Source organism: Balaenoptera borealis (genome assembly GCF_965194805.1).
Source record: "Balaenoptera borealis genome assembly, chromosome: 9".
Classification (NCBI taxonomy): Eukaryota; Metazoa; Chordata; class Mammalia; order Artiodactyla; family Balaenopteridae; genus Balaenoptera; species Balaenoptera borealis.
In genome coordinates, this window is record NC_138873.1 from 108,561,410 (window position 1) to 108,577,666 (window position 16,257).

The window sequence follows — 16,257 nt, forward strand, 5'->3', positions numbered from 1 at the left end:
TCTCGCTGTCAGTCTCCAGTTTGTTTTCAGTGAGAGTTGCTCCACACGTGGATGTATTACCAGTGTGTTCGTGGGGGGAGGTGAGCTCAGCATCCTCCTACTCTGCCACCTTGATCTCCCCGGAATCCCTGAAATGTGCAGGCTGAGTAGCACACACAACAACCCTCGCCACTGCACCACAGAAACTTTTCAACAAACACACTCAAGAGGGTACAGCTGTTATAGCTACTCAAAAGGTTTACGAGAACCATTCAAATAACATGGCGGCAAGGCACAAAATGACCTCGTAAAATTAGAATAACATCTGAGGCAGAACCGTGGGTTCCAGAAACACAAGGACGATGTCTCATTATATCTGTAGAGCCAAGTAATTATCTGGTACAATTAACTTGGAGAAAGCAGAAAGGAGAATCTCACCTGTCAACAAATAAGTGCAGCTGAAGTTCCAGTTTGCCTCTGCGTTGAGTACTGTTAGCCCAAGAGTGGAGAACACCTACAGAGGCCACTGTGGGTCCTTGATTAGATGAGTTTCCTGACCTAGCTATGGAGTGAAGCAAACATATGGCACTCTGCTAGGCAGTAAATACCATGTTGTTTCTCTGGATCGGAAAGCCTCCAGAAAAATCAAGATTTTAGAACAATAGAGCGTATGGATAGAATAATATGACTCAGTGCTGCAGAGGCATTTCTTCATCCCTGAAGCATCTCTGATGTCCTTTAGGTTGCCGGGGTTCAGAGGAGGAGGGGAACCTAAACCAAGGTGCTACACTGCGAGATGCTCTCAGCAAATGTACTTTGGGTGCTCTTCTGCTCTGCAAGCCAAGAACATGGGGCCTCCCAATCCAAAGACCACCTCTGGACAACTTGTGTCTCATACCAAGCACATTCCACCTTCCCCACACGTCGCAGCATAAGCAGAGCTAGGCAGAGACTCTGACAGGTTGTGCACAGTCATTGGCTCCGGGCCCAGGTGGTAGTATTTTCAGGAAATTCCTAGAGTTTCTGTGTTTCTGTGCAGATTGCTTTCAAACAACCTACCATTTTCTAACTGCTCATTCTTGCAATGAGCAGTCTTGGAGTGTTATACTTCATTTTCAAATATGTCCCTGTAATAATTTATAGCTCGGGATTTTGAGACAACCATTTTTATTTTCAATTTAGACATCTCGGATCAAAGTTAAGTAGGAAAAATGAGAGAATATCACAAGACCAGTAATAACAGCAGTTATAAACTATTTTTAATTGGAGTAGCATGAGTAACATGGAGGCACATTTAAAATGTTAAACTGTAGCAACAGTGATCTGAACCAGTGCCTCTGTGTATTTTTGTTGTTTAAACATTTCTGTACTTTGAATTTTCTCTACCAACATATGTATTTTTAATTTAAAAAAAAAAGTTCATGGGAAAAAAACATGTAAGTCAGAATCATTGGCTTATTTATTCAACAAATACTTGTTGAGTGCTTCCTATACGTTAGGTAGGGCACTAGGCATGGGGCGGCCATTCAGTTCCAGGCCATCATGGACCTTACATGCCAATGCAAGAGGTGCAAGAATTTTTAAACAAATACAACATTTTAAATGTTAGTATTATGAAGGAGAAACACCATGTCCAGTGGGAAGGTATGAGGGGAACCTGGCTGGAGACCACAGGAAGCATTTTATCTCAATAGTTGAGCCCTGAGGGTTGAGAGGTTGCTAACCAGACAAAGAGGTGAGGACAGGTTGGGGAACTACAGGGAGGGACAGGAAGGATCTCGGTCCATTTGAAGAGCTGAGAGAAGACCTTAATATGACTCTGCTAAGGTTTTGAAGGAAGGAGGTCAGAATGTCATTTAAAGATCACTCTCCGACCTTCTATAGAGAACGTATGGTGGGGAGGGGAGCAAGAGGGGATTATAGGGCCAATGAGGGAGCCATTGCAATGATCCTGGCGAGATGTGATAGTGGCCTTCCCAGTGAAGGCGAGTAGAGTGGAGAGAAGAGATTTGGGGACAGAGGCAACCAGACCGGATGACATTGTCCTCGAGGAATAGAGGAGGGCAGAGTTAACAACGACACCCAGATGGAAGAAGAAAGAGCTCTACAGACGGGAGAGGATGAATTCAGACTTTCTTTCCTTGATTTTTTTCAATTATAAAATGAAATTACCACTCATTTTAACAAGTCAAACTGCAGAGATATATTAGGAAGAAGTTAATTATCATTCTCCCCCTTCTGGACTAACAAATGTTAACAATGTGCTATTCTCATCTTTCTCACTTATATTGCCTGTATTTGTTGTATTTTTTAATTCAGTTTTGAACTTGTCGAATATAAATCTCTTCTAGAATTCACAAGTGATATGGCAAGTAGAAAATTAGACATAGGGGTCAAAACTCAGAAGGGAGACGTGTGCTGGGTTTACAAATTTGTCTTTCTTGGTGTAGATGATGCCTAAGCTATGGGGTAGATAAGAGCACCTGGGACAAAATGTTGAGTCACAACAAGAGAGCTGGACCCAGTCCTGAGGAGGTCCAACCTTGACCATTTAGGAGATGGTGTGGGAGGAGAGGTCAGAGAGACAGGAGGAAACAGGAGAATGTGTGGGATACAAGTCACGACGTGCCAAGTGCAGCCAAGAGGGCAGTGAATGGAATGTCCATTACACTGAGCAACAAGGATATCACTGCTAGCATTAGACAGTCCTATCGGTGGAGTGGATGGGCACCGAGTGAGGCTGCTGGGCGTTAATCTGAAGTATTGCTAATTCACCCCTGGAGACGTGTATTTCTCCAGCGTCACCTCCTGGGGGGATGTCACAACAAGGATAGGTAGGGTCTCAATAGTTAGAGCTTTTCAGGAATATTTGACAGAACGTGAGAGAGGCAAACGGGATTAAATTGATATCCATAAAAAGCTGTTACTGTGCTGTTATCTCACTATTTCTATGTTTAATTAGGGACTGAATGTATTAAAAATAAATGGATTTTTGTCTTTTTATTTGTTTTATGTTTACCTAGGGAAACCTTGGTGAGCATGGAGCTGGTGGCCCAAAAGGAGAGAAGGTAATCAAATTTGCAAAGTGAGTAAAAACATCTTACACCAACTCACCCATTCACACATCAGGGCAGCCCCGCTGCCCCGCGGGCTCCAAGTCAGCCTGCGGTGGGCACGAGCCTCCCTGGCCTCCAAGAGAAGGCCCTGAGTAGCTGCCTACAGGAAGGGAACAAACACGTCCACATCGAGGGGAAATAGCTGTCACAGGTAAATGAAATTAGGACACACGTTTCGGTTTTTAATTAGATGTTTCATGGATCCATGTAGACGGCAAAAACAATCTGAAAGACCCTTTGACACGATGCCTGAGGCTCGCTATTTTTGTGTTTTCTTAAGTGTCCAAACATAAGCTTTCATGGGAGCATTTTTGGGTGGGGTTTTATCATGTACAGTCTCGGTTTAACCAAATAATTATTTCAAAACAGCTTTACAATTAAAATACTGACGAATTCGCACTGCCTTCTCATCATCGTCATTCACGGGTTTAATTATATTAGCTGTGAAAATGACAAATGCCCTTGCCTGGTCAAAAAGATGTTTCACTCCTGTTCGATCCTGCAATTGGGATGACCTTGGATTCAGTGGGAACGTGCCATTGTCAGGAAAAAAAAAATGCAGGAATGATACTCAGTATTTTGTAATAACCTATAAGGGAAAAGAATCGGAAAAAATAGATATATATGTATGTAAAATCTAATCACTTTGCTGTACACCTGAAACTAACACAACATTGTAAATCAACTATACTTCAATTAAAAAAAGGGGGAAAAATGCACAGTAAATCCACAGACAGAGGCAAGTAGGTTGGAAATACTCTGCGGGAACATAGCCTGGGGGTTCTCTCTTCATTCATTCACCCAGTAAAAATTCTCATGATTGAGGGCAGGATATTTCTACATGAATCCAAGAAAATATGACTTCTGTGCCTTATAAATCAGTGCAGCCAATCTATTCACAAGATCATACCTCCGTCACCAGAAAAAACTGCTAAAAGATAGTCTCAACAGAAAGTAGGGGCTTCTTATAGATTGACCATTGAAAATGAAATTTCCTGCAGATAAGTAAACAAATAAAACCTTGACATTCTTAAAAAGGCATCCCAGAAATTGATTATACAGCAATAATGTCATTTATGTGTCTTGAATTGTACTGCTAGTACATTAGCATTATTTCTTGTAACCAGATAGCTTACGGAATTCCTACACCACCATAAGGAACACATTATATTTTAAGCAATTACTGCTGGACACATGCAGACTAAGGAGAAAAAAAAAAGAAAGCCACAAAGCTTGTCACTTAGGACAGCTGAGCAAAGAGAGTTGTGGCACTTTTAAAGTATTTAAATGATGATTCATTTCTTGAAACAAAACAGCTGGCCCCGGTTTTGCTATGTTCATTAGGAAACATATGTTACTTAGGAATTCTTAAGACCTCAATGATGAGAAATTTGATTCTGTCAAACAGGTGTATTTCAAACTCTAAAGACCCTTTCTATGGCTCAAAATCTTTTCTAATTGCTTCAGAATCTTAAGTGGAATTAGAAAAAGCCAGTGGCATGACTGTTCCCTCTTCCTGCCCAAAGAAATAACCCAGAAGAGTCTACAGAGAACCTGATATAAATGCCCATAGGAAATGATTTGTAAGAATTCTAATTAAAAGGAGAACGACTCTGCCAGTAAATAATGCATAGGATAAACTCAAAAACATAAGCACCACATTTGCTAGAAGAGTAGAATCACCTCAGCCTATACACACTCACTTAGTACCTGGGCTGAATCTATACTTTTGTTCTTAAAATTATAATGCTGCTCATGGGTCACTGTAGTGAGAATTTAAAGCCCCTTCAAGCTGCTCTTTCAGATCTTTGCTTGAACCTGTGGTGGACTCTGGTGGTTCAGAGCTCCGGCTGCACGTTGGAATCCCCCTGAGGGCTTTTAGAAAGTACAAGTGCTCAGGTTCCATCTCCAGAGACTCTGGTGTGGGGCAGAGCCCATGTATATGGTTGATCTGGGGCGGCAGTGGAGTCGGGGGGGTGGTCCATATTGCTATTATTTAAAAGAGCTTCAGGTGATTCTACCTGGCAGCCAGGGTGGAGAACCATTGAGTGCTAAAAAGATCCTGGGCTTTGGTATCAAAAGTTGATTGTGCCATTAACAACTCTGTCTCCTTGGGAAAGACACTTTATTTCTCTGAGCGTCAGTTTTCTCATTTGTGAAATGGACACAATCACATCTACACAGAGAATTGATGGCAGGATTGAAATCAAATGAGATAAGATGAACTTGCCCAAAGCACAATACCTGACACATATTAAGCCCTCACTAATGCTTTGCTCTTTCCTATCCATCCACTCCAAACTTTCTTTATTCTCATAAGGTATCATTTATCTCTTTTTGATATTAATAGTTAGTTGTTACCATCCTTAACACCCGGTCTTGATCATCTTTGCTTCTCCCACCATAATGCTGAGACTCAATTTATCTTGTAGAATAAAAGATTGAACCAGAAGTACAATTTCAACCCATAACTGACTTATTGCTGTATCATACATCACTTCTCAACGCACTGGCTGGCAGAATAGAATCACAAAACCAGCCTACCATTTGGAACCCTGCCTTCCAGTGAAGCACCAGAAGAGATGCAAACAGCAGTAGGATGAACACACAAGTCACTCCTAGGTTAGCAGCCAAATCCTGTATCAAGAACACTGGGATACAGGAAGAAACACCAAGGAACACTACCGCCTTTTAATGGTAAATGGCGATGGAGACCATGATATCCAAGTGACCAGTCTACCAGGACTGAAATGACGACCTGAGACTGATGGGATCTGGTGAGGGGATGGATGAAGCTGTGTTTGCAGGTCAGTCGGGGAGAACTGCTCCCTTATAGAGACGGTGGATAGGTGACAGAATATCTAAGGACTCCTGAGAAATTAGCGGTGTCTTTTAGGGCAGTTGTCAGAGGGAAAAGATGGAGGCTCAACACCACCAGACCTTTCAAATAGCATCCAAGGTGTCAAATTAAATGACAGCCTTTCCTGAAGCTAAGTAAATTCGTCACTTGTCTTTCAGCTCATAGCCACAGTGATAAATCACTGAACACCCATTCTAACTATGAAAAACAACATACGTGTCTGTGCTTCAGGTGTGAAATGCTTTTGTTTGTAGAATTTTATGTAAGGGAACTGATCCCTAAGATTTCCTCCAAGCCCAGACACCCCTTCGTACCAATCAGAGGTGGACCAAAGCCTCTGTTGGGTCCTTCCTCTGCATTTCAATGGAGACCTGTATACATTGGTTCAAATACTTAGCAGCTGTAAACATAGTTACTCTTCCTCCAAGTATATTCCCCTCCCCTTACCTTTGGTATTGAGCAGATGTGACTTTTACAGTAATTTCTAGACCCTTTCCTTGATTTCTACATTTACTTTATGCAACTTACTAGGCATAAGTTTTTCTATCACACCTATGCACTGGGGCTTTTAGCACCTATCAAATGGGTAATAGGAAGGTCACCCTGTACAGCCTAACACTTGTACAAGGCCAATTGTTTATGTATTCTTTCAAACCAACAGCAATCAGCCCCTTAAATGTCTCCACCAATGTCTTCCTCTTTGTACTATGGATAGAATTCAATATCTGTAGAAAAAAATGGCTTCTCCTACAATATGGTAAGTGCAAAACTGATGGTACATTATATGTTTGGATGGTACACTATAAAGGAAAATACTTGTATTAATAAAATCAAGATTACATTTTCAAAATATATTCCACAAATCTAGACACCTCCTTAATAAAAACATGGCTTTGTCTGTCCATTATGTATGACAGGCTCCCTCTTCCTCTAGTCTAAAATCACAAGATACTGATTAGGATAGAAATGTAGAAATAAAACAATGTTTTAGGGCTGTAATAAACTAGTACTTGAAATCCTTTGGGTAGATTGTTGTTTGAGGATTCAAAATAAACGCATAAACATATCCACACAGGGGACAGGTATAAAGATGTTCATTGCAGCCTTGTTTATAATAGAGAAAAGCTAGAGGCAACCAAATACCCATCAGTAGGGCTTAGATGAACCCCGATACATTAACACAATAGAACGCTATCTGAGGGTTCAATGAATGAGCTAGATCTAAATATATCTATTAATAGAGGATGGATATTAAAAACCACATTGAGTGGGGAAAAAAGTCACAATATTATATACAAGATCAAACAATGGCTTCTATAGAATTTGTTTTAAATATCCAAAATAACATATTATTTATGGTTCCACATATGCAGTAAAAGTGCAAAAATATAGACTGAAAACATAAGTACTAAATTCACGACAATGGCTTTCTCTGGGACAGGAAGAGAGAGAGAATTTGAAACTTCTTCTTCGATTATAAATTTTTTTTCTTTCTTCCATCTTGGGTGTGTGGTCCATGGAGGTTTGACATATTCAACTTTATGTGTTTTGTATTTTTTTCAAAATTAAAAAAAAGACAAGATGGGCAAAAAAGGCCTATACTTGGAAATGCAATGGTGAACACTGTTTTGCAAAAATGCTCCTGAGATTGGAAAATAACCAACATTACATAACTGCTAGTGGCTGCATTTAATTTAACAACTGTCTGGTATTCAGGAATGTTGGTTAACACTTAAATGGAAGCACAATGCTGGGACATCCCTGAAGTCTAATTAACGATACGTTTCCTTGCCACAAGTATTATTTCTAAAATTTTATTTTCTCAAAATTCCCTTTATATGTCACATACAAATCCCTTCTCAAGATTTTTGACCAGAACCTCTTAGGCATTTCTAAGTTGCTACTGTCCCCACATCAACAAGAATGCCTTCTTTGTCCATTTAAGTGGTGATATAAGTGCTGGAAACAGTGGAGAGATGCATTTTTCTTCCTGTGACTCCTCACCCCTCCACCTCCCCCAACCTGAAAAAAGAAAGAAGTGTCTGAAATAAAATGAGTCTGGATTATTGTGTCAGTTAAATTATCTCATGTCTTTAAAACCACAAAAATTCTTTTTTTTTTTTTTTGCAAAAAAAAATACAGTAGAGTGAAATTATAATTTTTTCCCTCTAAATGTTCTTTCCTTGAAAAATAATTGACTTTGGTTTCACATTAATTTTAAAGATCCTAATGAATATTATGGATGTCTAAAAGACCTAAAGGCATCGTGGAGCACTGACAAACACATTATTATGCGAATAGCCTAACTGGATTCAGAACTTCACATTGCCTCTTGGGGGATAATAGATAATTTCCATGGTTAGAAAGGGCACAGGCAATGCTCTGACCCTGACAGTCACAACAGGACTCACCTGGCCTCCTGCAAAAACTTTCTTCTGCTTTTTCTTGAAAGGGTGAAATTGGACCACCAGGATTTCCAGGCTCTATTGGCCCTAAAGGTGAAAAAGGAGAATCTGTAAGTATTTTAGCTTTGAGAGCAGAGGAAGAATATCCAAAAGATAGAATTAAAAATATATTTCTTAATCAGCCCCAATTCCATGCACCTTGGTTGCCCCTGCCATAGGGAACAATAGATCAGATATTTGAGCATGTATTCTATTCAAGGTACTAAGTTTTTTACATGTATTACCTCACTTAGTTCATTTTTTAAAAAATCACCCCCATTCTTCAGATGAGGAAACTGAGGCACAGAGGTTAAGTAACTTCTGTAAGTTCACACAGCTAGGAAGTATTGAAACCATGAATCACTCCTAGGTAGGCGGATTCCAGAACCCAGGGTTTAAAAATCACTAAGCTGCCATGCTATAACTAAACATAAGCTAAGCTATGTTTAGTTCATAAGCTAAAATGAATAATAAAAGCATCTTTGGGCTTCCCTGGTGGCACAGTGGTTAAGAATCCACCTGCCAATGCAGGGGACATGGGTTCGAGCCCTGGTCCAGAAAGATCCCACATGCCACAGAGCAACTAAGCCCATGCGCCACAACTACTGAGCCTGTGCTCTAGAGCCCGTGAGCCACAACTACTGAAGCCCGCGTGCCACAACTACTGAGCCCGTGCACCTAGAGCCCGTGCTCCGCAACAAGAGAGGCCACTGCAACGAGAGGCCCGTGCACCGCAACGAAGAGTAGCCCCCACTCGCCGCAACTAGAGAAAGCCCGTGCTCAACAACGAAGACCCAATGGCAGCCAAAAATAATTAATTTTTTTAAAAATGAAGCATCTTTGGCAATGACAGTCATTTTTCAGACAGCTTTAGAATCAGTGCTGTCACTCATCTACCCCGAAGTTCTCCTACTTCAGGAATCATGCTTGCCCTTAGTATTCCATCCAGGCCAGTAACAGCCCTTCCTGGGACTCTCTGGGAAATCTCACGTGTCCCACAAATCCAGCCCGGTGTCTGCTGCCCCGTCCATCTGCCCGCTCACTCGTGATACTCCACACTTGCGGGCACGTCTTCCACCTCTTACCTACCTCTCTGGGTCCCCACTGTCTCCCCTCCGTGCTGGAACACTGGCACTCACCTTCTCCTAATTGCCACGTGACCCATAACAGACCAGTCCCTAAGATTTACTACAGTTCTACTGGGATAGCTGGGACTTGTAGAGCAGAAGAGAGAAATCTGAATGGGTTAGAGCAGTACTTCTCATACTAAGTGTGAACTTAAATTACCTGAAGATCATTTTGAAATGCTAATCCTAGTTCAGCAGGTCTGGCTGGGGTTTTTTACCGAACCCATGTTCAGCTGCTGACGGCTCATAAGCCAATAATTCGAGAGGCAGATGTCAGTAGAAAGGAAAGATGCTTTAATCAGAAAAGCCAGCCATCTGGGAAGATGGTGGACTTGTGTCAAGAGACCAACTCCAAAGATTCTGCTCAGCCATGACAGTTTTTAGAGGGAAAAATGGGGGAAGAATCTCAGTGAATCATTGAGGCAGGAGGTTGGGTTCTGCATCTTTCTCCATTGCATGCAGACTGGCTGACTCTTTCTTCAGATGTTATCTTGCCCGCGTGATCTGCCTGCAGGATTGCTAAGGGGGCTGTTGGAGGTAGAGGGTTAGTCATTTTTTAACTGCTTAATTCTTCATTCTTACTTCTTTTCATCTACGAAAAGAATCAACAGGTTAGACAAGGCATGGGGTGCATTCAGGAGAGCACAAGTCAGGAGTTAGTTTCAATTGCTTAGTGATCTCATTTTTATATTTAGGTTCTTTTAAGTTTAGAAGGGAACAGAGATGGGCAAACAGGAAAGGGACAAAAGAGCTGCTTTCAGCCTGAGTGGCTGTATTTCTCAAAGTCCCAGGCCATGCTCCTGCTGTGGGTCCCTAGACCATGCTTTGAGTAGCAAGCGCTGGAGGGTGTCACAGTTCCTAAGGGTTTCCCTGTGGTTCTCCATCCTGCCACCAAGACCCAACCCCCTGAGACTACCTTTAGCCCTATCTACCTTACCCAGGAGAAACCAGCTTCTTTTCCTCTCAGTCCTTCTCCTTGTCAGTTCCCTCTTAATCCCTGAATTATCCCACACCCCTTACACATCTTTGCCTGCCTTTCTCCTCACCCCCCAACAGGAAAAAACACAAATTGTACATTATTAGCCAAGCAGTTTAGCTCTTTGTGATCTCAACCTTTCTAATACAGAACAGGATCTGGACTTACCTTTGCATAATAACCAGAAGGCCCAAACAGAAGAATAGTCTTCATCCAAATCCGAATTTGGAGCCTGAATGGTACTTTAAAATGGCAGTTTGTTCCCCGTTATAGGAAATTTAGAACATGACTAGGTTAGACAGCAGAGCTAAAATATCATCTAGTTGAACCCCAGGATTTTATAGATAAGGAAAAAGAGACTCTAAAATGTCAGTGACTTGCCCCAGATAGTAGCCATTGGAACTAGGATGAAATATCAGGTCTCTAGATAACCAGGCTCCTGATTTTGGTTCTTTTTTCTTTTACAAGCAGTTACTTTAGTCAGTGTGGCTTGACAGAGGTTCTAGATAAGCAATGTGCTATAATCAGAAACAAGCAATTACAAAAGCAATGTTGCCCATTGCTCACATCTAATTAACTTCATCTCCTATCTTAAAAATCAAATTGATTTTTAGAATTAAGCCTGGAAAGCAAAAATATAAAGCCCTAATCTAATATATAGAAATTATCCAATAATAAGAGACGTAATGATGTTGGATAGATATGGGTCATATTAGTCAGAGTAGGTAGGTTATGCCACGTAACAAATTAGCCCTGAAATATCTATGGTTTTAACCCAAGAAAGGTTTTCTCTTGCTCGGGCTGCCTGCCCAGCGTGGTTGGGAGGAGTGGGTGTCCTGCTGCACACGACCCTCAGTAACCCGTCACCAGGCTGATGAGCACCCAGGAGCTACGCCATCTGATAGATGCAACCTTCTCAGCCACCACTGCCAGGGAAGCGGGACTGGGGGACGATGAATGGGCTCCTTCAGGGGACACGCATCACTCCTGCACGCATTTCATGGTCAGGACTAGCTGCCTGGCCTCACATGACCGCAGGGAGCTTGGAAACGCCAGGGAGAAGATGGGGGCCCACAGTCCCAAGGCCATGGGACACGAGGCTTGCTCAGTAACCACTCCCCTCCCGATAGTGACCTGAAGGTCAAGTCCCTAAGAGGACCTTTGAGAGCAGCACTACCTACCATAGTGGTTCTCACGCTTGCCCTTGACTTTCAGATGCAAAAGAAAATTACTAAAATTACTAAATTACTAATAATGTATGGTATCCATCTTATTGTCCATTCACTCCTTTCAAATAATAAATCAATTACATTTCAAATAAAATCAAACAGACTGAGCAAGCAAAGCCTGGAATCGAAGTCAGGCTGCCTGGGTTTAAATCCTCAATGACCTCTTACTGATTATGTGACCTTGGGGAAATGACTTAATTTCTCTGAGCCTCAGATGCCCCCTCTGTAAATGAGTGTACTCATAGTACCTGCCCTGTTGACACAAGAGGTTAACTGTGTTAGTGTATATAAAGTGATTAACACAGGTGGAAGTGTTTTATTCAATAAATGTCAGCTATTGTTGTTATACCTGTAAAACTTTAAATTCCCTAATTTAATAAACTTTTGTTCGACACCAATAGTGTACCCCAGAGATGCTATGATAGTCAAGATGAATTATATCTCTACATTCACAGAGTTTATAGGCAAGATAAACAAGGGAACATACAGTGGGTGAATGCTGTTTTAGGGGAAGTAACTCAGTTACTCAGAAACTTTCTGAGTCTCTTTCCTCATTCCTGAAATGGGACAATATCTCCCTCACAGCCCTGTAGTGAAGGTTAAATGACATCATGATACGTACCTTCAAGAACAGAAGTTAATAAGGGGAAGCCTCCCTGTGTGTGTGTGTGTGTGTGTGTGTGTGTGTGTGTGTTAAGGATGGGTTGTGGTGTTAATAACACAGTGACAACAGAGAGAGTGTTACTGAATAAGGAGCATTCCTTCAAAGCTTCTGTCTCTCCCCATACCTTCATACCTAGACCCAACAAGAACTAGTATCAGTTTCACAGACGTGTACTGTTATTCACCCAGTAATTAACTGCTTCAAGCCATTTTCATTAAAAGAAAAATGAAAATTAGTAAAGTATTTTTAAAATAATGATTTTGCATTTTTAAACACTAATTTAAACTCTGTATTTTTAAGCACCAACTTAAGTAACTGGAAAAATTCAAATGAATGTCCTTCCACTGATCACTCTGGCATCTTCACCTTCATTCTGCCTCTGATTGGATGTGTGTGTGTGTGTTTGTGTGTGTCTGTGTGTGTGTGTGTGTGTGTGAGACCATCTTCTATGTGAACCATGCAAGAGGAAGCTTTGGCCTTGGACAGCGTTGTAATTTGTCAACCACTCAGGATTCTCAAAATAACATTGAAATGATTAACTTACTGTTCATTTGGAAATATGAAAGGGTTTTTTAATTCATTTTCATGTGGTCCTTCTAAGCTGCATAGGCAGACAATGTGACATTCTGGATCACTGCATGTTTGCAATGGAGTCTGAGTTTGGCCTGCAGGATTTACCCACATCCAGGTTTGGAGAGATTATTTCTACAAGTGTTTATAAATGATTCTGTTTTCCACCCATTTTCCTAGGGGGAACCCTTTACAAAAGGTGAAAAGGGAGATAGAGTAAGTAGATGTTTTATCACTGTCTTGAGTTTTCTACTTCATTGATTTCTTTCTCTCTGATTTCTAGTATGTTTACTTTGGAGTCTAATACATTTGATAAGGTCAGCTCCCTGAGCATTTTACTTTTTCCTCTGTGAATTTTGACTCTTTTATTTTGATAAATGAGAAATTTTAAACCTTGTTAAGTGTTATCATGTGATGACACTTCAACATTGGCTTTGGGTAGTGTATATTTTCTTTAACCCATTACTATTTGTGACTGGACATGAACGTGATGAAAGGTATACACTAAGGATATTTAAAATACAAAATTAATATGTAAGATACAGATTTTTTTCAAAAATTTTGTTAATGATACAAATTGGATTTCTCAAACAAGAAAGGATCAATGATAAGTCATGGAAAATAAGAAAAGCGAACTCATTATAGCCAATATTGTCCTCTTTTGTGTAACCTTAATTTTTGTGTGTTTTTTTGTTCCATTAAATACATACACCTGAAAGTAGAATCTCCATGACATATCAACTTAAACTCTACTCTTTCTTTTTCGCCCTCACCTGCAGTTTTAGTTTGCTGAGATACAAGATTAACTGGCGGCAAATTATAACAATGTCAACTAAGTAGGGAACTCAGTGACCGCTAATGGACCATGATGGTTAAAGTGTCAAAAGTGACATTGGGGAAAAAACTGTTACAGAGAAGAAAGAAAAATAGGAAATTATTGTTTACGTATTAGCAATAATCATTTTAAATCATGTTTTAGAATGAACCCTCCTTGACTTCATCATGTCTTCCATAATTTTCCCCTTTATTGTATGTCAGCTAGTGGGGAAGTAGATGAATTGCAGCATTAGAGATGCTCTTCTCCATCCATATTTAAACATTACACATATGGTCCTTATTTCATTTACAGGGAGAACCCGGAATAACAGGATCACAGGGAATAAAGGTAATCCCCTGACACCCTTCTCTTGCATCTCCAGCATAATGAGATTGTGAAAAATTAAAGTAACCATTTCACTTTCCTTCCCACCCATATGTTTAGGGCGAGCCTGGAGATCCTAGTCCCCCTGGTGTAATAGGAAGCCCAGGACTAAAGGTATATAAGAAATAACTGAGACGAATGAGGATATTATTTTGAAGTTATAGCCATTTCTGTGTAAAACAAGGAACTCTGATGGACCACTCATTTTCGTCACAAATGTGCTCAGAGACTTTATCATGTTTCCATGGTGATGTCCCCGATCCCCACACGGGCCGCATTTATTACATACATGGTAACTGTGCCTTATGGATCACAATGGGATTTTTAAGCTCTTTTCAGACCATATTCACAATAGCATCCTAAAAGCTTTAAGAGTAAACAGTGTGAGCCACATCTATGACCCTGAGCTGTGTTCTCAAAGAGAACAGGATTCAGGATTCAATTTCCTAAGCCAAAATTATGCAACCCAGAAGTGTTTGAGTTGCCCATGCAGGACACTACAGGAGCGTCCCAAAGAAGACCAGCTGTTGGGAGGTGCTGGAGAGATCCGTGTGATATGCCCCTACCAGTGGGTAAGGCAAGTTATCCAGGCCTCACCTACTGGTGAGAAAGGACTCATTTAAATGACAACATCTTGAAACTATCTTTATAGGCCCAAAGCACATTTCAGTGTTATATAGAGGAGGCTGGATGGTGGAAAGTCGATCTTTCTATAGATAAAGGTCACACCATGTTTTACATATATTCAGGTACAATCTAATTTTTATCAAATTAAAGTACATATCACCTTCTATTTAGGGTCAGCAAGGACCCGCAGGCCCTATGGGACCTAGAGGACCACCAGGAGATACTGTATGTATAGTAGATGCATGTGTCTTTGATATTTGGAAATTAAATTGAGACTAAAACATGTTTTAAAGAACATCAACATCTGTTCGTGTGACTGAGTTATACTACATTTTCCAAAGGCATGGGCCATCTCTACCAATAACACTGAGCACACCTAATGTCAGGGGCTATTGAGAACATTAGTATCTTCATATAGTCCTACGAGGTCCTTTTGAATATTAGCCTAACAAATCAGTCTTTGAAACCCAAGTTAGCATTTCCATTATACATCATTATACATGGCTTTTGGTTCAATTCTCCATCCGAGTAAGATACTTCCAAAGCTTCTGTTGTTGTATTCTTGCAACATCCTCCAAAAAGGGCAAGTCTTTTGGCTGAAAATACTTATATAATGCAATTGGAGAAAGGTCCTCAGGTTGCATTAAATCTAGCTTTCCTGGGCTCACAATTCTCTCTCTCTCTCTCTCTCTCTCTCTCACACACACACACACACACACACACAAACACACACCCTCACACCGTTTAAATGTACTTTTTTCTTTTTTTAATTGAAGTAGTTGATTTACAATATTATATTAGTTTCAGGTGTACATTATGGTAATTCAATATTTTTATAGATTATATACCATTTAAAGTTTTTACAAAATAATGGCTATTTTTCCTGTGTTGTACAATGTATCCTACTTGCTTATTTATTCTGTACACAGTAGTTTGCACTTCTTAATTCCCTTACCCCTATCTCCTCCCCGCTTCCCTTTCCCCCACTGGTAACCACTAGTTTGTTCTCTATATCTGTGTGTCTGTTATATATTGTTATATTCAATCATCTGTTTTATTTTTTAGATTCCACATATATGTGATAACATACAATATTTGTCTTTCTCCATCTGTCATATTTCATAAAACACAGTACCCTCTAGGTCCATCCACACTGTTGCAAATGGCAGAATTTCATTCCTTCTTATGGCTGAGTAGCATTCCATTGTGTATGTATATGACATCTTCTTTATCCATTCATCTATTGATGGACACTTAGGTTGCTTCCATATCTTGGCAACTATAAATAATGCTGCTAGGAACATTGGGGTGCATGTATCTTTTTGAATTACTGTTTTCATTTCCTTTGAATATATAACCAAGCATGGGATTGCTGGATCACTAGGTAACTCTATTTTTAGTTTTTTGAGGAACCTCCATAATGATTTCTCTAGTGGCTGCAACAATTTACATTCCCACCAACAG

General features: G+C 40.4%; 1 protein-coding gene across 3 annotated transcripts in view; it reads left to right on the forward strand.

The window, feature by feature from the left end:
- COL19A1 (collagen type XIX alpha 1 chain) overlaps window positions 1–16,257 on the forward strand; it is a 374,472-nt gene that overhangs the window by 284,568 nt on the left and 73,647 nt on the right. For all 3 annotated transcript variants that reach the window (XM_082405049.1, XM_082405048.1, XM_082405047.1), the window contains 6 exons: window positions 3,003–3,047; window positions 8,408–8,470; window positions 13,146–13,181; window positions 14,095–14,130; window positions 14,227–14,280; window positions 14,965–15,018. In XM_082405049.1, the coding sequence (XP_082261175.1) occupies window positions 3,003–3,047; window positions 8,408–8,470; window positions 13,146–13,181; window positions 14,095–14,130; window positions 14,227–14,280; window positions 14,965–15,018 (288 nt within the window). The remainder of the gene's footprint in view (window positions 1–3,002; window positions 3,048–8,407; window positions 8,471–13,145; window positions 13,182–14,094; window positions 14,131–14,226; window positions 14,281–14,964; window positions 15,019–16,257) is intronic.